Source organism: Eubalaena glacialis, chromosome 3, assembly GCF_028564815.1.
Source record: "Eubalaena glacialis isolate mEubGla1 chromosome 3, mEubGla1.1.hap2.+ XY, whole genome shotgun sequence".
Lineage (NCBI taxonomy): Eukaryota > Metazoa > Chordata > Mammalia > Artiodactyla > Balaenidae > Eubalaena > Eubalaena glacialis.
The window spans coordinates 180,430,966-180,455,247 of NC_083718.1; the positions used below are offsets into that span (position 1 = coordinate 180,430,966).

Genomic DNA, 24,282 nt, shown 5'->3' on the forward strand with positions numbered 1-24,282 from the left:
GAAGCCTTCCCTGGTTGAGCCGCCTCATCCCTACGGCACTTTGTACCTTCCGGTTACAGTCCTTCCCTCTAGGGCCCGGCAACCGTCTCCCCTCCTTGAGGGCAGGGACCAGAGCTGGGTCACCCCCATCCCAGACGCCCCGCACAGCGTGGGCCAGGGTGGAGAGGAGAGCTGCGCTTGGCAAATACTTGTGGCACCAAACCGGGCCATGCATCTCCTCGCGGCCGAGGCTGCAGCCCTGTGGCCGGGCTCCTTTCTTTCTCCGCGGCTGGAAGAGGAAGATTCTAAAAGAGAGGCTCACACTGAGGCCCAGCTCCTCCCTACCAGCCTTAGCCGCACCTGGCACCACCCACCCCGATGGCTCCTGGGACCTAGGGGGCCTCCTGGGACCGGCTGTGTGTGTGGGGGGGGAGGGGAGGTGAGACAGCAGGCCAGCAGGGAGGGGAGCTGGCCCCTCCGTCCTCAGGCACCCATGGGGTTGTGGTCAAGAAGAAAGTGGACTCAGGTTGGGGTCTGGGAGGCAAACTAAGGTTGGGGCACAGGAACTAGAGCTCAGGGCTAAGCCCTGCCCTCCTCTTCACCCTTCCCGCCTGCAACACTGGCACTTTCCCCCTGTTTATCTCCTGCCTGTCCTTCTGCCATGTCACCTCTTCCAGGAAGGTCTCCCTGATTTCCAGGGATATCTGGTTGTCCTTCTCCTCCAACTAAAAATGATAAAAGCTAACCTTCAATGAGCTCCTACTGCATGCCAGACTTCAGGGCTAACATCCATAATCACACCATTTTTTTTAATCCCTAGAAGGACGTATGAAGTGGTAATACTGTCATCCCATTGCACAGATGAGGTAACTGTGGCACAGAGAAGTTGAGATGCAGAACCAAAGTCTGAACCTTAACTATTCCGCTTCTTGCTGAGCACCGCGGAGCAGGGATCCTGTTGGAGGAGTGTCTTTCTCACTGCTGTGTCCCCACCACCAGGTGTGGAGCCTGTCACAGAGAAGCAGGTTGAAGAAACCGGAGGCCCAAGAGGCTGGGCAGGGGCGGACCAGCAGACACAGTCCCCTCTGGCTTGGCTCTCCCATATCCTGACCCCTTAGGCCCCCACCTGGGACCTGTAGGTGGGATCCCGATCCCCATCCATCACTGTTCCCCAGAGCAGCCCAGAGCCCGGCCCCTCGGGGAAGGAGCACCAGAACAGGCCTCACTGGGAGTACCGTTTACTAGGCCATCTGCAGTCGACTGTATAGTCCAGGGTGCACCAGGCTGAGCTGGGCTCCTCCCCAGGCGGTTGGGTGGGGGAAGCAGGCAGAACGAGGTAGGTGAGCCGAGGGGCAGCCGCACTGTCTTCTGAGCTGCGAGGTCTCGGCTGCAGCTCCTCCCTTCAGGCTCCAGGGACAGTTGCCTCAGACCCTGGGGGTGAATCCCAAGGCGGCGTGGGCTGGCCCTGGGGGCTGACCTGCTCCTGGAAGAGTCCGTCAGTCAGGGCTTCCGGAAGGGTCAGCTCACGAGGTTTCGGAGGTGTTGGGGGTAGGCGGTCGGGCCAGGAGTTCTAGGCACCCCCAGCTTCCTCCACGGCCCAGCCCAGGGTCAGCAGCACCGTCACTGCCCATACTTCTCCCTTCCTGAGTGTGGCATCTGCAGGTCCCTGTCATCCTGGGCTTGGCCTGGGTCCTGCTCAGCTGGGGAGGAGTGGCTGGCGCTCTGATGAGGTGGCGGCATCCCTGTATATCAGGAACTGTATGGAGATCCGAAGGAGTCAACGTCAAGGCCAAACGGAGCAGAGCCTGGGTTGGACCCGCCCCAGGGTGGCCTGTGGCCCCATCCAGAACTGCTGCCCTCTTCCCTCCCTGCAACTCGGCCAGGTGGGCAGGGTCAGCCATGGCCTCCTGGCCTCTGCTCTTGCTGCCTTCCCACCCCTCAACCGGCCAAACCCCATTTATCTGCCAAGTCCAGCGCTTGGGTCTTCCTCTCCAGGCAGCCTCCCCTGACCCCAGCCCCACGATCTTGCCCTCCTCTCACCCTACAGCATCCTGGGGGTTTCAGCAAGTGGCAGGGGCCATTTTGGGGCACTAGAGCTTAACTTTCTTCATCTCTCATTGCACCCACCAGGAACTCTGCAAACGTCGAAACAAGGGCCCCGTTTACCTCCTCCCAGAGGAGATGGAAATAATGCCCTGCTCAGCCATCCAGCAAACATTTACTGAGCACTCACTGTGTGCTGGGTCCGGTGCTGGGTGTTTCCAGAGACCTTAGCTTATGTAATTGCCCCATGACCTTGGTGAGACAGCAAGATGAAGACATGGAAGCACAGAGAGGCTAACGGTTTGCTCTGTGTCACACAGGACACCGGGAGCCAGGATTTGAACTCAAGTTTTTCCATCTCTAATTCACATGTGTGTGTCTCCACATTGCAGCTTTCCTTCCTCCTGCCTGGATGGGCTGATTTATGCCCTGTTCCCCAGACCCTTTGCACAAGCTGTGCCAGGAACATCCCTCCCTTGCCTGTGCCTAACTTCTCCTTCAGGGCAGTTTCAATGGCACTAGTGGAGGCCTCTGCTGAGCCTCTAAACCAGGACAGACAGCCCCCTGGTCACACACTCTTGCAGTTTTTCTCTGTGCTACTCGGTGGCACCACAATGAAGTAATTATTTATGATTATGTGTATCCTGTCTGCCTCCCCACTGAACTGTGAGCTTCTTGAAGGAAGGACCATTCTGTTCTTGCTCACAAATAGATCCGGTACCTAGAGGGGTGCCCAGCACATGGGAGGTTTGACTCTTGGATGGATGGATGGATGGATGGAAGGATGGATAGAAGAATGGATGGATGGATGGATAGAAGGATGGATAGATGGATGGATGGATGGATGGATGGACAGACGGATGGATGGATGGATGGACTGGAAGGAAGGATGGATGGATGGATGGAAGGATGGATAGAAGAATGGATGGATGGATAGAAAGATGGACGGATGGATGGATGGATGGATGATGGATGGATGGATGGAAGGAAGGATGGAAGGATGGATGGATGGATGGATAGAAGAATGGATGGATGGATAGATGGATGGAAGGATGGATGAAGGATGGATGGATGGAAGGATGGACGGATGGATGGATGGATGATGGATGGATGGATGGAAGGATGGAAGGATGGATGGATGGATGGACAGAAGAATGGATGGATGGATAGATGGATGGAAGGATGGATGAAGGATGGATAGATGGAAGGATGGACGGATAGATGGATGGATGGATGATGGATGGATGGAAGGATGGAAGGATGGATGGATGGAAGGATGGGTGGATGGATGGATGGATAGAAGAATGGATGGATGGATGATGGATGGATGGAAGGATGGAAGGATGGATGGATGGAAGGATGGAAGGATGGATGGATGGAAGGATGGGTGGATGGATGGATGGATAGAAGAATGGGTGGATGGATGGACGGAAGGATGGATGAAGGATGGATGGATGGATGGATAGATGGATGGATGATGGATGGATGGAAGGATGGATGGATGGATGGATAGAAGAATGGGTGGATGGATGGATGGAAGGATGGATGAAGGATGGATGGATAGAAGGATGGATGGATGGATGGATGGATGGATGGATGGATGGATGGAATGGAAGGAAGGATGGAAGGATGGATGGATGGAAGGATGGATGGATGGATAGAAGGATGGATGGATGGATGGATGGATAGAAGAATGGATGGATGGATGGATGGAAGGATGGATGAAGGATGGACGGATGGATGGATAGATGGATGGATGGATGGATGATGGATGGATGGAAGGAAGGATGGAAGGATGGATGGATGGATGGATGGATGGACGCTGAAGCCACGTGCAGGTGGAGGCTGCTGTGGCCCCACCCACCCCACCCACCCCCACACCCTGAAGGATACGATGGTGTCGAGCAGCAGGACGCCCAGGCTGCCCACGAGCCAGGGCAGGTGGTGCAGCACATAGCTGCCCTCGCTCTGGCCTACCTCGGGGTTTTTGAGCAGCACGCTCAGCCCATACAGCGTGTTCCCCAGCATCACCAAGGCGAACAGCGAGTAGGAGATCCCCTGTGTCGACTTCCGCAGGAACTGGAGGCGAGGGGTGCAGGGTCAGAGACCTCAAACGGGCCTCTTGTCTCTCTGGGCTGTAACTGTCCATGTGTCCGTCTGCCCTGTCACGCTGCGCATGCTCCGAGCAGACTGCACACGGTGTGACCAGTGTCCGACGTGGGCCTGGTGCCCGGACCAGCCCCTTCCAGGGCCTGACTCCTCATCCCCGTCCCAACATCATCTCCCAGGCCCCCCTGCCCAGGTCGCAGGAGACTAGGGCTGCACCACTCTGCTCGCCCCAAGGTGCCTGCTCCCCAGCCCTACGCTGACTCACTGCCCAGCAAGGCTCCCCCATCTCTGGTTCCCCACCTTCTCCTCTGCTCTCAGCCCCTCGCTCTCACCTGACCTCCTACCTCCCTGGGACACATGCAGGTCACATGTACCCCTGGATGGCAGGCATCTCATGCCCATTTCCAGAGGCAGAAACTGAGGCTTGGAGAAGTGGATTAAGTCACCCAAGCCAACAGTGAGTGTGGACCAGACCTGCTGCTACTCCTTAACCCAGGGGCCCGAGCTGCCAGCCGGCTCCTCTTCCCTTGGCCCCAGTGCCCACGGCTCACATTGGTGTGGATCTGAGGCAGCCGGGAGAGCAGGTACAGCATGCTGGACACGGAGCCGATTATGAAGCCAATGATTTCCTGCTGCGTGAAGGGCTGAGAGGGCAGAGTACGGTGCTCAGTGCTCAGTAGGGGCCGGGGTGCAGCTTGAGAGCCCCAGCTCCCTCCTGGAGGGCAATTCCCCTGACCTCGTGGTCACGCAGGGGTGGGCCCTCGGGGTGAGCCAGACCCCCACCCCCGCTCTACACTCGCGTGCCCACACCTCACCTTATTGCCCGGCTCCACAGACAAGAGCGTCCGCCCCCGGAAGACCTCCCTGGGGGCAGCCACCGAGCCAGCGCTGCTCAGCAGTGGGGCGGTACACGCCACTCCCAAGATGAACAACAGCACAGAATTGATGGGGGGAGACCCTGGACATGAGGCAGGAGGGAAGCTGAGATTAGGGATCTGAGTGGCGGCAGAGAGACTGGGCTTTGAGTCCTGGCCTTGTCCCTCAGTGGCTGTGTGACCTTGGGCAAGTGACCTAACCTCTCTGAGCTTTCACTCCTCATCTGTAGAATGGGTATAATGAGAGTACCCTTCTCCTAAGGTTGTAAAGGTAAACCGATGAGGGCAGTGGGGGCAGGAAGGGGATTATGGAGTGTGGAAATGCTGAGACAGCCCCACCCCCAGATGCCTGGGTCGTTTCTTGTACAGCCCTGGATCTGCCCCTTCTGAATCCTGTGTGCCGTGTCCTTGTTTCCTCAGCTCCAAGCCCAGGGCCCGGCACTGAGGAGCAGCTGAAGCCATGTTTGCTGAATGAGAGAACTTAAGTGAAGGGGACTCCCTGTGGTCCTGCCCGGATGTGCTCACTGCCCTCTATCTCGGCTCATCAGGGGATCAGGGCCCCAGCTTTCAGATAAGGCCGGAGGAAGCCTTTTTGAGGTTTGGTTTATCACCAGCAATGGGAAACCTTCCTCCTCCCACGCTTCCAGGCCTCCTGGCTGCCCTCAGGCCCCTGACACAGAGGGATCCCCGTACTCACACAGAGAGGGGCGTTTCTTAAACTTGTAATGAAAGTACAGCGACAGCATCAGCACGTCAGCTAAGACGTAATACACGGCTGTGTAGGTCTGCAAGAGAAGAGGGGGCCCAGGGCGCTGGCTGCAGTCCCCGGCTCGGGGACCACACCCCAGCACCCGGGCAGCTCGGCCCCATCCCAGCTGGGTGACCCTGAGCAAGTTGCTTCACCTCCTGGAGCTTCTGTTTGCTCATCTGGAAAGGAGAGGATCACAGTTCCCACCTGGCAGAGCTAGACAGCAGGTAGGCAAGGGCCTGGCAGGTGCCCGCCTGGGCAGAGGGAGGAAACGGTGGCTAGCATGACCAGGCAGGACAAAATGGGACTCAGAGGTTAAGTGGAGACTACCATTTGGCCTGATACAGGGGCAATTTACAGCCCCCCTTGGGAAGACAATAGATTCCTGATTTTGAGTCCCAGCTCCACCCAGCCACAGAAGAATGATGGCACCTGGGCCTCCCAAGGGAAAACCTTCCTCCTCCAGGGCCCCATGCCCTGAAAGCTCAGTCAGGATCTTAGCACCTCAGAGGTCAAAGACCCCAGCCATCCTGTGGTTCGATGTGCTCATTTTGTAGATGGTGGAACTGAGGCCCACAGCCCATTGTCACACTGTGCAGCAGGCAGAGGGCTCTCTCTATAGCATGGGGCCCTCACAAGATGGAAGCCTCTGCAGACTGTCCCTGGCAGCCCACCCAGCCCGGGGACTGGCCTACCTGCAGGGGCAGCTGGTCAGCAAGGAAGGAGCCAATGAGATTGCAGGAGTCTCCGCCGATCCAGCCCAGGAGGAACCACAGGGACAGGGCCTGGTCCATATTGCCCGTCTTGCAGGCCTTGATGTACTGGCTGTGGCGGAGGAGGGAGACGTGTGCTCAGGGGCCGACAGCTGTGATACTGCATGGAGGGTAAAATGGGAACAGCCAACGCGGAATAGCGGGGCCGGGGTGGCGTCTGCACAGGGGGTCGCCTGGGAGCTGATCCTTCCCGCAGGCGGGATCCTCATGGGCCTTTCTTTGCCCTTTGGGGATTCTTACCAGGGGATCCCTTCCAAGCCAGGAGCTCTATGGGACATGCATCTTTCCAGAGAGAGCCATTGCATGATAGATTCTCCTCCACAGCAGTCTCTTGGTGGGGACCTGGGGACTTTACAGGGTCCTGATGTTTTGTGTCAGACCCTGAGAACCACTTCATAGGGACCCTGGGTTCTCTCTTCTATGGAGGAGCGGGGGTGGGGGTGGGGGTGGTGGGGGGCGGTGTTTGGAAGGAAGGATGGTGGTTGCCCTACGGCCCGAGGCCTGGGCGCTGCCCTATCTCCAGGGGAGATGGATGATAATATGGGCCTGTTATCTTCAAAGGGCAACAGAGAAGCCTGGGGCTGTGGCTCCCCGAGCTCTGATTACAAAGCCATGGGGTCAAGTCTTGATGGGCCTCTTTGGGGATGGAAAAGTCAGGGAACCAGGATTCACACCCAGACCCTGAGGCTCCAGTCCTGCTCTGAGTCATTCCACAATGGCCATCTGCTGCTTACATTTCGCTTTAATCATTTGCATGTATTTAAATTAGTAAAAGGTAACTAAATAGCACCTTACCCCACCTACCACCCAAGACAGAAGCTAGGAAAGCTAGGCCTGGCCCTGGTTCTTCGTCCTTCCACCTCCATCTCCTGCTGAGCCCCGCCCCCAGCTCTTCAGGTCTCCCACCCAAGCCTGTGTTCCTTGTTTCCATCCTCCCGCTCATGGATCTCTCTAAAACCCCTCTCTTGCCAAAATCCTTCAAAGCCTCCCACTGCTGTTCAGTAAGAACCCCCATCCTCCTGAGCACACCCTGACAAGGCCCCCAGGTCCCCTGTGCCTCTGACCCCCACCACCTCTTCACCAGGACGGCCTCCTCCTCCTCCAAACTCTGCATCGGCAGACGGCTCACCCAGTCCCTCCTCTGTAGCTTTCAGGAAATATCAGTTCCTCCTCAGGGCCTTCCTAGAAGGGAGCTCTGCCAGCATCGGTCAGTTCCTCCTGGACTCAAGCTTCCTGAGGGAAGGGACAGTGCCCAGCATGGGCCTGGCCCGGAGAAGGCCCTTAAGGTTTACCCCGTGGCCTTGTGTAAACCCCCTTCTAGGATACTGTGACTTGAAGAGCCTCCATAAATTTCAGGGAAAGTGATTTTGTCACACTCAGGAAAGGCCGAGTCCTAAGGAGAAGCAGGAAGGTGGCTGCCCTCCCTGCCATCACCTGGGGCTTCTCCCAGACCTCTGACACCCCCTCCCTGGTTAATCAGCCAGGCCCAGGCAAGGCTGGCATTATGCCCTGGTGGAAAGGGGAAGTCTCAGCCAGCTCCACCAGCTCCTCATGCTTCTGGGGAAGCTCTCACCCCAAGATAGGGAGTCTCTCTCCCTTGGCCTCCACCCATCACCCAGACCTGTCTGCTTTGCCTACTAAGGGCCACCTATCCAATCCCCCAGACATCATTGCTTGCTGGATGCCTTACACAGCCTCCCTGCCTCCAGTCTCTCCCCCGTCCCTCCAGTTCTCCTTCCCTAATAGAAGGTCTACAAAGGCAAGGATGGGGTCGGTTTTGCTTACCTCTGCCACATCTAGTATGGCAGCTGGGACAAGGTGAGTCAGTAAAAATGTCAAGCCCTAGACAGCATGTTGGGACAACTTGATGAGGTAAGGGTAGTCTTTTTTTTTTTTTTTTTTTTGGCCGCTGCATGGCTTGTGGGATCTTAGTTCCCCGACCAGGGATTGAACCTGGGCCCTCAGCAGTGACAGCACAGAGTCCTAACCATAGGACTGCCAGGGAATTCCCAATGGTAGTCTTTTTAACACATGGTACTGGGACAACCGGGTACCGCATGCAAAAGAACGAGGTTGGATCCCTACCTCACACCGTATACAAAATACAACTCAAGCTGAATCAAAGCTCTATGTGTAAGAGCTAATTTGTGATACTGTGATTTACAATAAGAAATATATATGTTTGGTCTTCTTCCCTGTTCCCTGCACAGAGCTCTCCTAAGAATGTCCTAAGGGGTGAGAGAGAGAGAAAGAGAGAAAAAAAGCTGTCTTTTGTAATGTTAATGAGGTGACTTTTGGAAAGCCCTTAGGTCACCTGAGGATAAGGACTCATTGCCAGGGGAACCAACAGTAAGATTAGAAGGTTGGGACATTCGGTCTCACGTCTCACGGGCCCCTGTCCCGCCCCCCTCACCCACCTCAGGGGAGGAGAGAGGCTCGAGATTGAGCCCAATCGCTAATGGCCAATGACTGTGTAATAAAGCCTCCATAAAAATCATTCCTCTGAGTTCTGTGAGCTGCTCTAGCAAACTAATCAAACCTGAGGAGGGGTGGGGGGAATCTCCGATCTACAGCTGGAGGTCAGAAGCACAAGTGACAACTTGGACTTGTGATTGGTCCCAGAAGTGGGGAGGAGGGAGCACTCTTGTGGGACTTGTAGGACTGGGCCCCTAACCTGTGGGATCTGAGGCTGTCTCAGGTGTAGATAGTGTAAGAATTGAGTTGATTGCTTGAAGGTGTGGCAAAAAACACATCAGAATTGGTGTCAGACTTGGATAAATCTATATAAAACTCTTAGAAGATAAGGGTGAATCTTTGTTAGCTGGATTAAGCTATCGTTTCTAGACATCATATCAAAAGCACAAGTAACAAAAGAAAAAAACACATAAATTGGACATCATCAAGAGACTTCCCTGGCAGTCCAGTGGTTAAGACTCCGAGTTCCCATGCAGGGGGGCTTGGGTTCGATCCCTGCTCGGGGAACTAAGATCCCACATGCTGCACGGAGCGGCCAAAAAAAAAAATTGGACATCAACAAATTTTTGAATTTTTGTGCTTCAAGCGACACCATCGAGAAAGTGAAAAGACAACCCACTGAATGGGAGAAAATATTTGCAAAATATATCTAGAATATATAAAGAACTCTTATAACTCAACAACAAAAAGACAAATAATCCAATTGAAAAATGGGCAAAGAACCTAAATAGACCTTTTTCCAAAGAGAATATAATTTGGCCAATAAGCATGTGGAAAGCTACTTAATATCACCAGCCAACAAGGAAATATAAATCAGAACTATGAGATACCACTTCACACCCACTAGGATAGTATAATAAAAAAGACAGAAAATAACAAGCGTTGATGGGGATTTAGAGAAATTGGAACCTTCATACGCTGCTGGTGGGAATATAAAATGGTGCAACCGCTTTGGAAAACAGTCTGGCAGTTCCTCAAAAGATTAAACACAGTTACCATGTGACCCGGCAATTCCACCCCTTAGGTATATACCCAAGAGAAGTAAACACACGTCCCCACTAAAACTTGTACATGAACATACATAGCAGCCTTAATCACACTGGCCAAAAGGTAGAAACCACCCAAATGTCCATCAATGAACGACTGAATAAACAAAATGTATACACATACAACAAACTACTATTCGGATGTAAAAAAGAATGAAGTATTGACACTAGCTACGTATGACGTGGATGAACCTTGAAGATGTTATGCTAAGTGAAAGAAGCCAGTCACAGAAGGCCACATACTGTATGATCCATTGATATGAAATGTCCAAAATAGGCAAATCTACAGACAGAAAGTAGATTGGTGGTTGGGGCCGGGAGATTTAGAGGGAAATGAGGAATGACTCATTTATTTCTGGGTTTCTTTTTAGGGTGACAAAAATGTTCTAAAACTGATTGCGGCAATGGTTACACAACTCTGGGCATATACTAAAACCTTGGACTTGTGCATTTAAATGGGCTAACTCAATGGTATATGAATTATCTCTCAATTAAACTGTTATCTTTCTCCCTCAGGAGAAACAGCATAAGATTTCCTAACAGTGGAGAATGCCCTTACATTACAGGGCCCTGGATGACCTCTTTGACCTCACCTCTCCTCTTTGGCCCCCCTCTGCCCAGCCATGGGACTGAGCGTACAGTGTGTAAAGGCCATCCTCATAGCAACCCTGTGAGGTAGGGAACAACATTCCCACTTTACAGATGAGAAAACTGAGGCGCAGAGCAGTGAAGGGACTTGCCCAGGTCACAGTGTGTCCGCGTTCCCTAATCACAGCAGTGGCCATGTTGTTCTGTAATCACTGCTTGTCCTCCACCAGACTGTCACAGAACAGAGGCCAAGTTCGATGCACCCCAGCCCTCCCACTCCTCTGCCTCCTCTCTGACTAGCTGTGCAATTCACAGCAAGTTAGTTAACCTCTCTGGGTTTCTATTTCCTTGTAAAGTAGGGATACAGATTGTATCTATTTCACAGGGTGGTTATGAGGATTAAATAGGGTAAAGACATGTCAAGTGCTTAGAAATGAGCTAGGTACACAGTGGGCACTCACTGAACAGGTGTTATTATTATTAGCTGTGTGTCAGCATGGTCCAGCACAAGGCGGGGCCTAGAGTGAGGTTCGCTGTAGGGCCCTCCAGGGTGGGCTGGAAGTCAGTGAGTGGGGGTGGGAGAGGGAGCACACTTGGCCTTGAGTCTGGAGAGGCCCAAGGCCAGCCAGGGAGCCCCTCTTCGGTGCAGCCCCAGGAGCACTTGCCCCACCCGTGCAACCCAGCCCTGGTCCCACCACCCTGATGCTACTCACGGGAAGGTGGACGCAGCAAAGCAGAGAATGGAGATCAAGCCCAGGCCCACGCTGGCCTTGTCCCAGCCATCCTGGGCACACTCGCCAAACACGTCCCATATCCACTGGCTGGAGCCATTGGGGCAGCTGGAGAAGTTGCTGGAGCCCAGCTTCCTCCAGACCATGGCTTCGGAGGGAGGGAGGGAGCCGGTGTGCTGAGGCAGGCGACGGCTCTACAGGGAACAAGAGAGGGGCCTTCAGCCTTGGGAGGTCCGGGTCCTAGTCATGGTCCCGCCACTCTAAGCCCATTCCAGCCTTATCACCCAGCACGGACTGAGCCCCTGAACCAGAGAACACGATCAGTACAGAGATCAAAGTAACCACATATGCAGGGAGGGCACTGGATGTGTGGTCAGAGACAGGTGCATTTGAATCCCCACTCTGCCTGTTAACGCCTCGACTTTGGGCAAGTGACTCAGCCTTGCTGTGCCTCAGTCTCCTCATCTGCAAGATGGGGCGATAACAGTGCCTCCCCCATACAGCTGTGAGGGTTCAATGAGTTCATAAATCTAGTGTAGAGAACTGAGCCCTCAAACAATGCCACCTTTGTCCTAACTCTTGAACATTTCGATTGTTTCCAATCTTTTCTTCTTGCAAATCACGCTGCGAGGGTCTGCTGAGACCAGGCCCACTAAGTACATCCTCTCATTTAAAGTATGGCTATCCTGGGAATCTCCTGGTGGTCCAGTGGTTAGGACTCAGCACTTTCACTGCCGGGGCCTGGGTTCAATCTCTGGTCAGGGAACTAATATCTCACAAGCCACCCGACTCGGCCAAAAAAAAAAAAAAAAAAAAAGTATGGCTGTCCCCCAGTACATTGGTCAGATGAGGCAAGTGGCGAAGAAGGAACAGGTGAGTTGCACACGTGGCTGGGATTCAAGCTTGGCGTGCTCAAGCCGCATTCTCCCAGCAGTTCGCGTGTGTAGGACGCCTGCTGGCAGAGTCCGGAGCCACCTCCCCATTCTCACTGCCGACAAAGCCAGGAGCTGGCTGGTTGCAGGGGCAGGCAGGGAAGTCCCCACCTGGTGTCCTAGAGCAGTCACAGCCTGTGTGACAGTCCCAGAGGAGGGATAGGAAGTGGGGCTGCTGGAGCATCTCTGCTGGGCAGAATCATCACAGCCCCTGATCGCTGAGCACTTTACCAGCTCTGTGCTAAGCACCTTATGTAGGCCATTCTGCATTTTGCTGCACATCAACTCTATGAAGTGGGGGCTACTGATATGTCCGCGTGGACCCGGGGAGGTGACTTGCCAGGGCCACCCAAGCAGGAAGTGCTCATAGCCACCATGCTTCTGTCCCTGGGAACGGCGGCACCTTCCTGTGGTCTGGCAGGGCTGCCCAGGGTCTCATGCAGCCAGAAGGCAGGCTTCCCCTTTTCTCACTGCACTCAGAGGGGCTTTCCTCATCTGGGATGAGGCTCTCTCCAGCCACCTTCAGTTTCTGCTTGTGTCAAAAGACCCAGGATCCTCAGAAAGCAATGCCCCACGGACAATGCCATAGACCAAATGTTTATGTCCCTCCTGTCCTGTTGAAATCTAACCCCCAATGTGATGGTATTTTTGAGGTGGGGCCTTTGGGGAGTATTTAGGTCATGAAGGCAGAGCCCTCATGAATGGGATTAGTGCCCTTATAAAAAAGACCCCAGAGAGCTCCCTCGCCTCTTCTGCCAGGTGAGGACATATAGAGAATACAGCCATCTATGAACTAGGAAGTGGACCCTCACCAGACATTGAATCTACTAGCACCCTGATCTTGGACTTCCCAGCCTCCAGAACTGTGAGAAATCAATGTTTGTTTCTAAGCCATCCAGACAAATGGTATTTTGTTACATTGGCCCGAATGGGCTGAGACACCCTGGCTGGACCCTTGGAACTGCTGAGGCCACAGCGACCTGGGAGCGTCAGGCAGGGAAAGGAAGCGAGTCAGCTGCTTTTCTTAGGAAGCTCTAGGCTCTCAGCTCTAACGTGACTCAACAGCGAGCCCCAGAGCTGGGGGCAAGGGCACCCCAGGTCACTGCCTGCCTGGTTCACTGCAGTCCCTCCGGGGCCCTGCAAAGGGGGGCTGAAGGTCTCTTCCTGTACCTTGGTGACCCCGCCCCCTTGACCTTCAGCACAGATGATGTTGGAGCCATTTATCTGCTGTCCTGCCACCAGCAGCTGCAAGGCCACCCCAGGTTAACACGCAGTCCAGGTAGGAGCTGGGTTTTTGCGGTGCCTCAGGCATTTCAAATCAAGTCTTTTTGTTTCCCAGCCACCCCTCCGCTGGACCACTTCCCCAAGCCTCCTCTGGTAGAGCCTCAACACACCACGGCAGGTCAGCACGGTAGGGTACCGCCATCCGCATTAACTTCTCTGTGAGGGGAACTGTCCTCATTCTACAGATAAGGCTGAGTGGCCTTGTGCAAGTAACAGTCTGAGCCTGTGTATAAAATGAGAATGAGGCTGACTCCACAGGGTTGTTGTATAGATAAAATGCACATAAGGCTCTTAGCCCAGGGCCTGACACAATGGTAGTGACTGAGAATGAGAGACCAGTATCTCAAGCACCCTGAGGTCACTCTCACTCCCTCTTTTCACCAGGTTAGGGAAGAAAGAAAGTGGACACATGCCCAGTGAAGGAGGGAGGGGTGTCTTGGGGGATGTACCTTGGCTCATAGGGCCCAGGGCCCTGGGTGGGTGGTCCCCTGTCCATGTGCAGCTCGGGGCTCAGGATACTTTGAGACACACCTGAGCCCTGAACAGAAGACACTTTCCCCTGAGGGCCACTGTGCACAGAGCCTGTCACCCATGGGTTCTGACCCAAGTAGGAAGCCAGCCTGGGCCCAGGCCTGGCTTCTGAGACTGGGCCCGCCTCCTAGTCCAACAGCACTGAGCAAATGGATGGCCAGGGTTGCAACAAAGGTTGACCAGGTCTGTAGGTGTGACAAGGACCACAACAGGGGTGCCTTATTGTTTTTGTTTTTTTTAATTGAAGTATATAGTTGATTCAGGGGTGCCTTGTTATCATGGAGGGCACATGTTTGAAATTCAGGATCAGTGTGTCAGAGCTGGGGATCAGGGACCTTGGGTTTAAGAAGCTCCCCCAGTGGATTCTGACCACATGTATTCTGTGCACGTGACCACACTTTAAGAAAGGCGGAGGGACTTCCCTGGTGGTCCAGTGGCTAAGACTCTGCACTCCCAATGCAGGGGGCCCGGGTTCAATCCCTGGTCAGGGAACTAGATCCTGCATGACGCAACTTAGAGCCCACATGCCGCAAGTAAAGATCCCGCATGCCGCAACGAAGACCTGGTGCAGCCAAATACGTAACATAAATAAATAAATATTAAAAAAAAAAAAGAAAAGAAAGGCAGCCCTGGAAATGGCATCCGCTGCCACAGCCATGTAACTCTTCCAGATCCCAAGCTGAGTCACAGAGATGCTCCCCACTGAAGCTGCTCAAGTGGCCACCTTTATCTACCAGATAAGTCCAAATGCCTTGAGACTGAGCCCCAGGGTACTCCAAGAACTGCCCTCCCCCCCTCATCTCCTGTCCCTCCCTCTAGGCCTTCAGACGGTCAGACGGTCATTCCCAGGTCTCCTGACTTCTGTCCATGCCGTATCTTCCCCTAGGCTTGGCCTTTTCATCCTGGAGGGCATAGTAAAGAGAAACTAAGACCCAGTTCTAAATTGCCATCTCAATTTAGAGGGGCCTCACAGGAGCTGGCGGGAAAACACCTGTCACCTCTTCCCTTACCCTCCTCCACAAACCCGAAGAATGCTCATCGCACTCCTCAGCCACTGCTGCCCTTTAAGCCCACTCCTCTCCCTTCACCCTAGTTGTAAACTTATTCTTAGGCTCCAGACACACCAGCTGCACAGTAAAGGTTCAAAAAACAGCAAGAGACAGACAGACAGGGAGGGAGGGAAGAGGGAGAGAGAAAGGAAGGAAAAGAAGGAAGAAAGGGAGAGAGAGACAGAGAAAGAGAGAGAAACAAAGAAAGGAAGGGAGAATGGGAGACCTAATTGTGAGCTTGGATGGCCTAGGGTTGAGGAGAAAGCACTCTGGAACTGACCTGCCTGATGCCTACTAGTAATGAATTCTTGGTCAAGTGACTGAGCCTCAGAGTTCCAACCTGTAAAACGGGGGAATAATGCAAGTATCCACCTGCTAGGCTAATTGCAGAGTTAAATGAGATAATCCAGGCTGAGGGATTAGAATGGCGCCTGGCACAGGTTAAACCCTCAGTAGAATAACCGGGGATGGCTATTATTCTGTTCTGGCTATAGCTCTCTCCCCTCCCCCCACAGGGTTCCTGGCAAACAGCAGGCTTCAGTAAGCCTTGAAAAGACAAGACTGCGTCAGTCCTCATACTTCCAAACACAGACTCCCTATGTACACACTTGGAAACCTGTCCTAGGCATGGAGTGGGAGGGGACAATCTGGGCTCCCTGCAGAACTGGGGAGCACCTGAGAGGAGAAGCATCCCGCCTTAGGGCTACCACCCACTCCAGCCCTCCAGGTCCTCGGTCACAACTCCCTCCTAGTGACTCAGCCGAGCACGGGCCGCCTGTTTGGCGGGGATAATAACAGGGCAGCCGCTGGGGTCAGCGCTCATTCGCCGCGAAGCCCCCTCCCCTGGCCCGCCCTGAGGAAAACAAAGTCGTCAGAAACGCAGGGGCCCGTCGGCCGGGAACAAGAGGTGAAAAAGGAACCCAGACCCCAGGTCCTAGGTCAGAGCGGCCCGAGGGGTCATGCTGGTCGGCCTTGAGGAGGGGGACCTGGGCCCCCGCCGAGGGTCTCCCAATCCCAGCCCAGAGCCTCGCTCCAGGATCTCGCGCCCCGAGGTGGGGGCAGTAGCCCCAGGACCATCCAGGGGCTGGAGGAGGGTGTTGGAAAGATGTAGCAGGGAAGGCCCAGAGTCCCGAACAGCAGCCCCAGCCTCAAATTCGGCTTACCAAGTCTAGAGCCTCCCCACCGCCCGGCTTCTGAGTTCTCCAGCTCCTGCCTTCTCCAGCTCCTGCCTTCATCTGCTGACCAGAAACCCCGCCCCGCCCCGCCCCGCCCCGCCCCGCCCCGCCCCGGAGCTGCGCGGCTCCGCCTCTTGCGCCGCGCACTTGGCGGAAGGTTCCGGGAGTCGTGGCTGGCGAGCGAGCGTATCTTGCGTGAGGGGGCGCAGCGCTTCTCCCCCTCGGCAGGGAGGCGGGGCCCGAGGCGCCCCAGCGCGCAGGCGCCGACCTCATGCTGAGCACCTTGTCTCGCGCCGTGGCCCGCGCCGCAGTCCGCTGCGCTCGTACCCCCAGGCCGCCCGAGGCTCGCACCGCCGCCACCGCAGCCGCCATGTCCCGGGGCCCGCGTGCCACCTCAGGCTCCCCGATCCGGCCCGCCACCGTGCTGGGCACCATGGAGATGGGGCGCCGCATGGACGCGCCCGCCAGCGCCGCGGCAGTGCGCGCCTTCCTGGAGCGCGGCCACACTGAGCTGGACACGGCCTTCATGTACAGCGACGGCCAGTCCGAGAGCATCCTGGGCGGCCTGGGGCTCGGGCTGGGCGGCGGCGACTGCAAAGGTAACTTCTGGCGCCCGCGCACCGACCCCCTGTCCTCTCCCTGCACCGTGCGGTGCAGACCCGTCCCGCAGGACGCTGACCCGACCCCAGCCACGCGCACGCTGCGGTCAGGGCCGACAGCTTCGTCCCGCCCCCGGGGCGCCCACCTCCCCTGGCCATCCCGCAGCTCTTTGAACCCCCCGCTCCTCAAGTCCCTTGCACATCCAGCCCCGACAGCTGAACAGCGCTTTATCCTGACCACCTTCCCCTCCGCTTCTTCGTCTGGGGATTGCAACTCGGTAACCCCTGAGCCTGATCTAGTTCTTGGCTTCCTACCCCAGTTGCTTTCTTAGTGCACCTTTCTGCGGCACTGGTCTCCAGAGCTATGCCGTACCCCCCTCCAACCCTGCCAGGTGCCCATAACCGGTCCCCAGGCGCTCTGCCTATGCCCCTCTCCCCATTGTCCTCAATGCCCATGCGCTCCCCGAGAGCCCTTTTCTCATCCAGGTCTTTCATCAGTCCCTAGACTTTGCTCTATTCAGTTGGCAGTACCCCTGGCTCTCTCACGGAGAGCTGTAGCATTGCCATAGACCGGGCTGGGGGAGCAGGGGTGGTGGGGTAAAGAGTGGAGAGGCGTGAGAGAGAGGGTAAGGCATTTCTGTCCACTCCTGTAGCCCTATGCCAGCTTCTTATGGAGCTATAGGAGGGAAAGTGTCTCTAACCCACCCGCAGGGAGCTCAGAGTCTAGTGGGGAAGATTGAAGCAAATGATTGCAGAGGAAGCACTTTTAGGGAAGGCATGATGGGGCCAGGCAGAGGCCCTAGGGAAGGCTCAGAGTACACTGAGGCTGGGCCTTCAAGGAACAATAGTAGTTTGCTGGGCAGAGCATGAGGCAAAATGTTATGAGAGGCTGGGGGCATAGCTGTGCCAAGACTGCTGTGTGGATGGCCAGGAGGCAGGTGTGCTTGAGTGGAGGATGTGTGTGTGGAGGGACGGTCCCTCATCAGCCTGATGCCATTGGAAGTGCCTAGGAGGGTGCCTGGCACATGGTGGGACCCAGTGAAGTCAGCTGATACTATTACTACCGCACTCTGCCTCCTCTTTTCCATCCTGAGGCTCTTTCTTCCCAGCCCTTGTGTTGGGGGCGTCCCCCTCTGGGTCCTCCTTAGATTCATAGCTTGGTGGATCTGGAAGAACAGACTTGGGGATGTGCATCTCAGACCCACACTCTCTAGTTCACCTGGGTGCCTCTCGTGACTAATGAAGATTTTATTTCTGAATTGGTTTCTCCCCCTCCAGTCCTTCCCTGCTTCCTTCTTTGAGGCCAGGCACTCACAGAGTCGAAGTCCTCAGGTCAGACCTGAGGCAAAGGTCACACCAAGAATGCAGGGGGTTTGAGAAATGTGGGGAATGGAAAAAATCTGGACGAGAAGCTGAGGGACTTGGTCTCTCCAACATCCAAGTGGTCTGATGACTCCCTCCTCTCTGGATTACTGAGTTGCGTTTGCCAAGTATGGAAAGTGCAGAATCCAGAGAGCCAGCGTTCTTTTTTTTTAATGTATATATAAATTTATTTATTTATTTATTTTTGGCTGTGTTGGGTCGTCATTGCTGTGCGCGGGCTTCCTCTAGTTGCAGCGAGTGGGGGCTACTCTTCGTTGCGGTACGCGGGCTTCTCATTGTGGTGGCTTCTCTTGTTGCGGAGTGCAGGCTCTAGGCGCGCAGGCTTCAGTAGTTGTGGCACGTGGGCTCAGTAGTTGTGGCTCGCGGGCTCTAGAGCTCAGGCTCAGTAGTTGCGGCGCACGGGCTTAGTTACTCTGCGGCATGTGAGATCTTCCCCGGCCAGGGCTCGAACCTGTGTCCCTTTGATTGGCAGGCAGATTCTTAACCACTGCGCCACCAGGGAATCCCCCAGAGAGCCAGCATTCTTTATAACACTTCCAAGCTGCTTGCAGGGCAGAACACTCTCTTGTTCTCAGGCAGAGTGTGTCTCTACGGTGGATATGCGGATGTGCACGCTTCCAGGAGTCTGGAAGGAGAGGGGGGAAACTGTCACTGCCTTCTGTTCATTTTGCCTTCTACCTCTCTCTCAAATGGATCTGCCAGTGGTTATGTTCAGCAGCTGCATCTCTTTCCTGAATTCCTGCAGCAGCCTCTTTACTTGTCCCCCTGTCTTCAGGCCTGCCCCCTCGACTTCTCTCTCTATACGGCAGCCAGAGTGAACACAGCTGACCAGTTCACTCATAAAACCTTTGAATGATGGTATTTGAGAAAACCCGTGGGGATTAGGTCTGGACCCCCTTCTCTTGTCTCGTGTACCACTGCTCCCTGCCTGGAGTTTATAACTCAGGGTTGCACGTATGGCCTTCACGTACTGTGCTTTCTTGCCTTTGTGACTTTGTCCAAGTTCCCACCCTTCGGAATGTGCTTCCCACCCTTCCTTGTTGGCTGGGACTCTTCTTTTTTTTTTTTTTTTTGGCCGCACCGCGCAGCATGCGGGATCTTAGTTCCCCGAACAGGGATTGAACCCATGCCCCCTGCAGTGGAAGTGCAGAGTTTTAACCACTGGACCACCAGGGAAGTCCCAGGATGCTTTTTTGGAGACTCAACTTGCGGGGTCAGGAAGCCCTCCCTGGAATTCCCAGGTTGGCCACATACCTCTCCCCTGGGCTCTCCTGCACTTACATATTGTAACACCACCTTCTAGCTTGTGACCTCCTTGAGGGCAGAAATTGAGTGTGTTTAGTACATCTCTGTGCACTTGGCCTCTACTACAGGGCTTGGAACAGCTAGCAGTTTGGTGACTAATAATATAGCAGCAGTGAACATTGGGAACTCGCACATGAGACATTATTCAATCCTCATGCTCTCCCTGTGAAGACAGTTCCATTATTATCATCCCCATTTTATAGATTAGAGAATTGAAACTCAGAGAACTTAAGTTATTTAGCCAGGGTCACATGGCTAGTAAGTGGTTACAATAAGTTTCTTAACCATTACATTCTTCCCACAAAGTGAAAATCGCTACCAAGGCCAATCCCTGGGAAGGGAAGTCACTGAAGCCTGACAGCCTCCGGTCCCAGCTGGAGACATCACTGAAGCGGCTGCAGTGTCCCCAGGTTGACCTCTTCTATCTACACGCACCGGACCACGGCACCCCTGTGGAAGAGACGCTGCGCGCCTGCCACCAGCTGCACCAGGAGGTGAGGGCGGCCCCCCAGCTCCTCTCCTTGGCCGGTCGTTGCCCAGGAGAGTGGAGGCTCCAGGGCTGTCCCAGAGCAGAGCTGGGGACAGACCCCACTCCCAGGGTCCCCAGCCAGTCTCTCCTTCCTGGTGTTCTGGGCTGCAGTGGGTTCTGACCTTGGCCTCTCCCCCGCAGGGCAAGTTTGTGGAGCTTGGCCTCTCCAACTATGCCGCCTGGGAAGTGGCTGAGATCTGTACCCTGTGCAAGAGCAACAACTGGATCCTGCCCACCGTGTACCAGGTGAGGCCAGGGCTGCAGAGGCCTCTGTCTCCTGGGTGCCAGCTGATCCTGGGTCCTCTTGGCCCCTCCCACTCCCCCCCAATTTCCGCCCCCCGCCCGTGCCCTCTCCATAGCAGCCATTCCCCTGCCTCCCGTGCTCACAGCCTGTAGATGGCTCCCGGGTACTCTCAGCCCAGCCAATAGGCACTTGCTGTCTCCGGCCTAGGCTCCCCTTCCTGCCTGCTTCTCCCTCTGCAGTCAGCCTGGAACACTCCTCCCCGCTTCTCATGGGAATGAGTGCCCAGGTCTCGCTTAGATGCCTCTTCCTCTGGAAGCCTTTCCCAACAGCCCAGCGGGGCCTCCCATCTCCAAACCCCATCTTCATACATTGAGCAAGTATTTGGGAGAATCTGCTGTGATCACCGAACCCACTTTTATGTGATCACCTGACCTCTGTCTTTGTTTTTAACTCGACTCTAACATCTCTTGGAAACAGAGACCTTACTAGATCTGCTGGTGTTTGGGAACTCAGTGTCCAGCCCACAATTGGTGCCTACAGATATGTGTGGAATGACATATCCCGTCCACTGTCCCTTCCTGGGGCCCAGCACCATCTCCCCATCGCCCAGCCACCACTAGTGATGTTGGAAATCATTTCTGAAGTCCTGGGCAGGTTTTGACTGAAGGTTTTTAAAGAAGACTGGGGTCCCCTGACCCATGCACCCTCTCCAGCTGGCCCTTCTGCCCACAGGGCATGTACAACGCCACCACCCGGCAGGTGGAGACAGAGCTCTTCCCCTGCATCAGGCACTTTGGACTGAGGTTCTACGCCTACAACCCTTTGGCTGGTATGGGATATGGGCTGCTGTGGGGATGGGCTCCCCTCCCAGATCCGGGGGGGCATTTCTGGTCCTGTTTCTCCCTATTCCTGACCTGGGGGATGCCCGGCCCCGGACCTGGGAAGCAGGGAAGGGTTTGACAAGAGGCTGGGCTGGGTCCTCCATCCCTCCTGGGTCCTCCAACATCACCCCCACTTCCGGTCCAGAGCAGCCTCTGGGAGCAGTGCCGGGGGATCTGATTACAGCCTTCCCGCAGGGGGCCTGCTGACCGGCAAGTACAAGTATGAGGACAAGGACAGGAAACAACCTGTGGGCCGTTTCTTTGGGACCAACTGGGCAGAGATCTACAGGAATCGGTGAGCTGGAGATGGGTTGCATCAGGATGGGTGGAGTGGGAGGGGGTCCCCTTTATCTGAAATGGAGGAGTTCTAGGCTGCTTTCCTGGGTCTCTAGGCCATCCCTTGCTGCCTGGACCTGCCTCTTTTGATTCCTGGAGGAATTATGAAGCCCTCTATAGGGTTTCTTCTTGTTTTCTTGGGACCTCCATGAGGAATGAGGATCCCTGGACCTTATGCCAGGTCTTCCAAGTCATAGCTCCTCCCTGAGAAGTGCTCATCCCCTGCAAATAGGGAAGGAGAGGGCCCTGGATGGAGGCTCAGCAGTCCTGGGGCCGAGTCATGCCCCTGTACTTGCTGCCTATTTCCCTAGGTAAAGTAAGGGCAGGCTTTGAGTTCTTAGGGGTAAAGATGTCATTGAGGTCTCTGGTGAGGGAGCCAGCATCCTGGGTGGTTCAGTAAAGCAGGAGACCCATTGCTAGAGGGGATACCAGCCCCTCCATGCTACAGGGTTGGGGTGAGAGCAGCTGTCCTGTTTGACTCTTTGGCGGTGGCCCCCAGTATGACCCCATGGTCCTGACCCCTGTGCTACCCTCCCCACCTGCTCAGCTTCTGGAAGGAACACCACTTCAAGGCCATTGCCCTGGTGGAGAAGGCCCTGCAGGCTGCGTATGGCCCCAGCGCCCCCAGCATGACCTCGGCCGCCCTCCGGTGGATGTACCACCACTCCCAGCTCCAGGTAACCCATCGTCCCTGGAAGCCCCACTTCTGCTCTCTTCGGGGAGCCAGCGTTACCTTCAGGTGATTCCTAAGTAGTTTTTCCTTCTGAAATTTCTCTTTGTTCCAGTTTTCACGGCAGCCTTTCTGTTGTTCTGAGTAGCTGTCCAAGTGCCAGGCCCTGTAATGAGGGCTTTACTAACGTGGATTGAATTATTACCAAGGCCTGATGAAGTGTGATTATTCCAGTTTTACTGATAAGCAAACTGGGGTTCATACAGCTGTGAAAGGGATAGAAAATTATCACAGATTTGACTGTAAAACCCACTGGTCTGGCTCCTCTGGGGGGAGGTGGGGTTTCCCTCTCTCTTTGGTGTCCCCTGTCTTCCTGGCTAAAACTTTTCTCCAGCTTCAGCCTTACATAGTTGCATAGTCTCTGACATGTATATAGTAGGTTTTCATTAAGTGGGAGCTAAATGCTTTGCATAATTTCTCATTCCCATAACCACGCTGAAAACTGAGAAGATTTGAGTCTCGGGGGGTTAAATAGCTAAACGTAGTTTACACAGCTGCTAAGTGGCAGAACTGGGCTCTGCACTTAGGTCTGAATGAGGATGAGCAGTGTGGCAGCAGGAGGAAAGAAGACAGGGTTTGGGGTCACATAGTTACAGTTGTTGAAGGTACCTTAAGTGCTCTCTAGAACTATGTAGAGTATAAATTTTAAAAATCAGGTCCCAAGTTTTGGCAGGGGCAAGGCTGCGGGGGGAGTGGGGGGAGCGTGTGTGACTGGGGTCACTGTGGTGCACTAGTGTGTTGACGTCTGGCCGTCTCCCCTTGCAGGGTGCCCACGGGGACGCGGTCATCCTGGGCATGTCCAGCCTGGAGCAGCTGGAACAGAACTTGGTGGCCACTGAAGAAGGGCCCCTGGAGCCAGCCGTCGTGCAGGCCTTTGATCAGGCCTGGCACCTGGTTGCCCATGAATGTCCCAGCTACTTCCGCTAGGCCCCAGCACAGCTCAAGCTGCCCAAGGTTTCTTCCTTTTCTGTCACCTCTTCTACCCTCTCACCCTGGCCGGTCTTTGCCTTAAGCTGATTTAGCATGGTCTTTCTCCATTGTCTGGATCCATGCGTTATTTTTCTAGATCCCTGCCTCACTCCCAGTTGCCTTCACGATGTGTAAAGCCTGGGGCTGAGCCCCATTCATGCATTTCCCGTCTGAATAAAGCAGGCACTTGACCTGGCTGTAGCCCAGGCCCAGAGTGAAGCCCACAAATTTGTCTCCTCAGCTGCTTACGACTTGTTTCCACCCTGCCTGGGGGCTTCCTGCCAAAGGGGTAGAACCATGAGCTGGAGTCGTCTAAAGGCAGCGGCAGTGGGAGGGTCTCCCAGCCTCCTGCCCTGAACCCAGCCTAACCTCTCAACATCGGGGCTGCAGGTGGCCCTCACGCTTCTACATGCGACAGAAGAAAAGAGGGTCATATACCCTGAGGTAGATTTTCTCTCGTTCAGAATTACCTCATTAAATACTTAAAAATGGAATAATTTGGGCAAAAACCTACCGTTAGCGTCCCACGAAGAAGAATAAAACGTTCCAGGATGCTGTGGGACATTTTAACACACACTCATTTCAGCAGCGGCTTTACTCTTAGCTAAAGCCTCCTGTCTTCTGGTCTTCCACAGATTCTCAGCTCTGCTGCTGGGCCTCCTAATGGTGGATGTGGGCGTGGGCAGCCAGGACCCCCATTTCCCTCAGCAAATCCCTACCCCAAGTAAGAGGCACCCAAGGCTGGAGAAGAAATGAAATCCCAGGTCAAGTGGTTGCTGTTTGAACATTCCCAGGGCAGAAAAATCACACCCTGGGCGAGAGGTAGGGTGTGGGCCAGGCAGCAGCAGTAGGCAGCATTTGGACCAGTCTCTTCAAGTGATGAAAGGGACTCAACCTGGAAATGCAGACAAAACCGCCAATCAAAGACTCTTTGTTCAAAGGAAAGTCCCACTTGCCTTCTAGAAGGA

At 54.8% G+C, this 24,282-nt stretch overlaps 2 protein-coding genes across 6 annotated transcripts; one reads left to right on the forward strand and one right to left on the reverse strand.

Moving 5' to 3' along the window:
* Positions 1-769: 769 nt before the first annotated feature.
* On the reverse strand, positions 770-16,395 carry SLC66A1 (solute carrier family 66 member 1). Of its 5 annotated transcripts, XR_009700557.1 has the most exons (9): positions 16,327-16,395; positions 11,350-11,561; positions 6,450-6,579; positions 5,704-5,791; positions 4,947-5,089; positions 4,683-4,775; positions 4,000-4,101; positions 1,215-1,735; positions 770-987 (listed from the first exon to the last, which is right to left on the reverse strand). XR_009700557.1 is itself a non-coding variant. In XM_061187046.1 (8 exons), exons 2-8 carry the CDS (start codon positions 11,511-11,513, stop codon positions 1,676-1,678), a joined length of 780 nt encoding a protein of 259 aa, XP_061043029.1. In that variant the 5' UTR covers positions 11,514-11,561; positions 16,327-16,395; the 3' UTR covers positions 770-1,675. The 5 variants fall into 5 exon arrangements, 3 of the variants coding, with proteins under 3 accessions (XP_061043029.1, XP_061043031.1, XP_061043030.1); XM_061187046.1 differs by having other exon boundaries at positions 770-1,735; XM_061187048.1 differs by having other exon boundaries at positions 770-1,735; positions 3,904-4,101.
* Positions 16,396-16,566: 171 nt separating this feature from the next.
* On the forward strand, positions 16,567-23,542 carry AKR7A2 (aldo-keto reductase family 7 member A2). The gene is made up of 7 exons (XM_061187050.1): positions 16,567-16,937; positions 19,932-20,119; positions 20,296-20,400; positions 21,131-21,227; positions 21,475-21,574; positions 22,163-22,292; positions 23,111-23,542. Exons 1-7 carry the CDS (start codon positions 16,610-16,612, stop codon positions 23,270-23,272), a joined length of 1,110 nt encoding a protein of 369 aa, XP_061043033.1. The 5' UTR covers positions 16,567-16,609; the 3' UTR covers positions 23,273-23,542.
* The last annotated feature ends 740 nt before the right edge of the window (positions 23,543-24,282 follow it).

Excerpts from the sequence above, each read along its gene's own strand:
- SLC66A1 (XM_061187048.1), bottom strand. The coding sequence starts at position 11,513 with ATGGTCTGGAGGAAGCTGGGCTCCAGCAACTTCTCCAGCTGCCCCAAT. Across the intron at positions 6,580-11,349 it reads TTTGCTGCGTCCACCTTCCC|CCAGTACATCAAGGCCTGCA; the intron begins GTGAGTAGCATC and ends CCTCCGCCACAG. Across the intron at positions 5,792-6,449 it reads CTGACCAGCTGCCCCTGCAG|ACCTACACAGCCGTGTATTA; the intron begins GTAGGCCAGTCC and ends CTTCTCTTGCAG.
- AKR7A2 (XM_061187050.1), top strand. The coding sequence starts at position 16,610 with ATGCTGAGCACCTTGTCTCGCGCCGTGGCCCGCGCCGCAGTCCGCTGC. Across the intron at positions 16,938-19,931 it reads GGGCGGCGGCGACTGCAAAG|TGAAAATCGCTACCAAGGCC; the intron begins GTAACTTCTGGC and ends CTTCCCACAAAG. Across the intron at positions 22,293-23,110 it reads ACCACCACTCCCAGCTCCAG|GGTGCCCACGGGGACGCGGT; the intron begins GTAACCCATCGT and ends CTCCCCTTGCAG.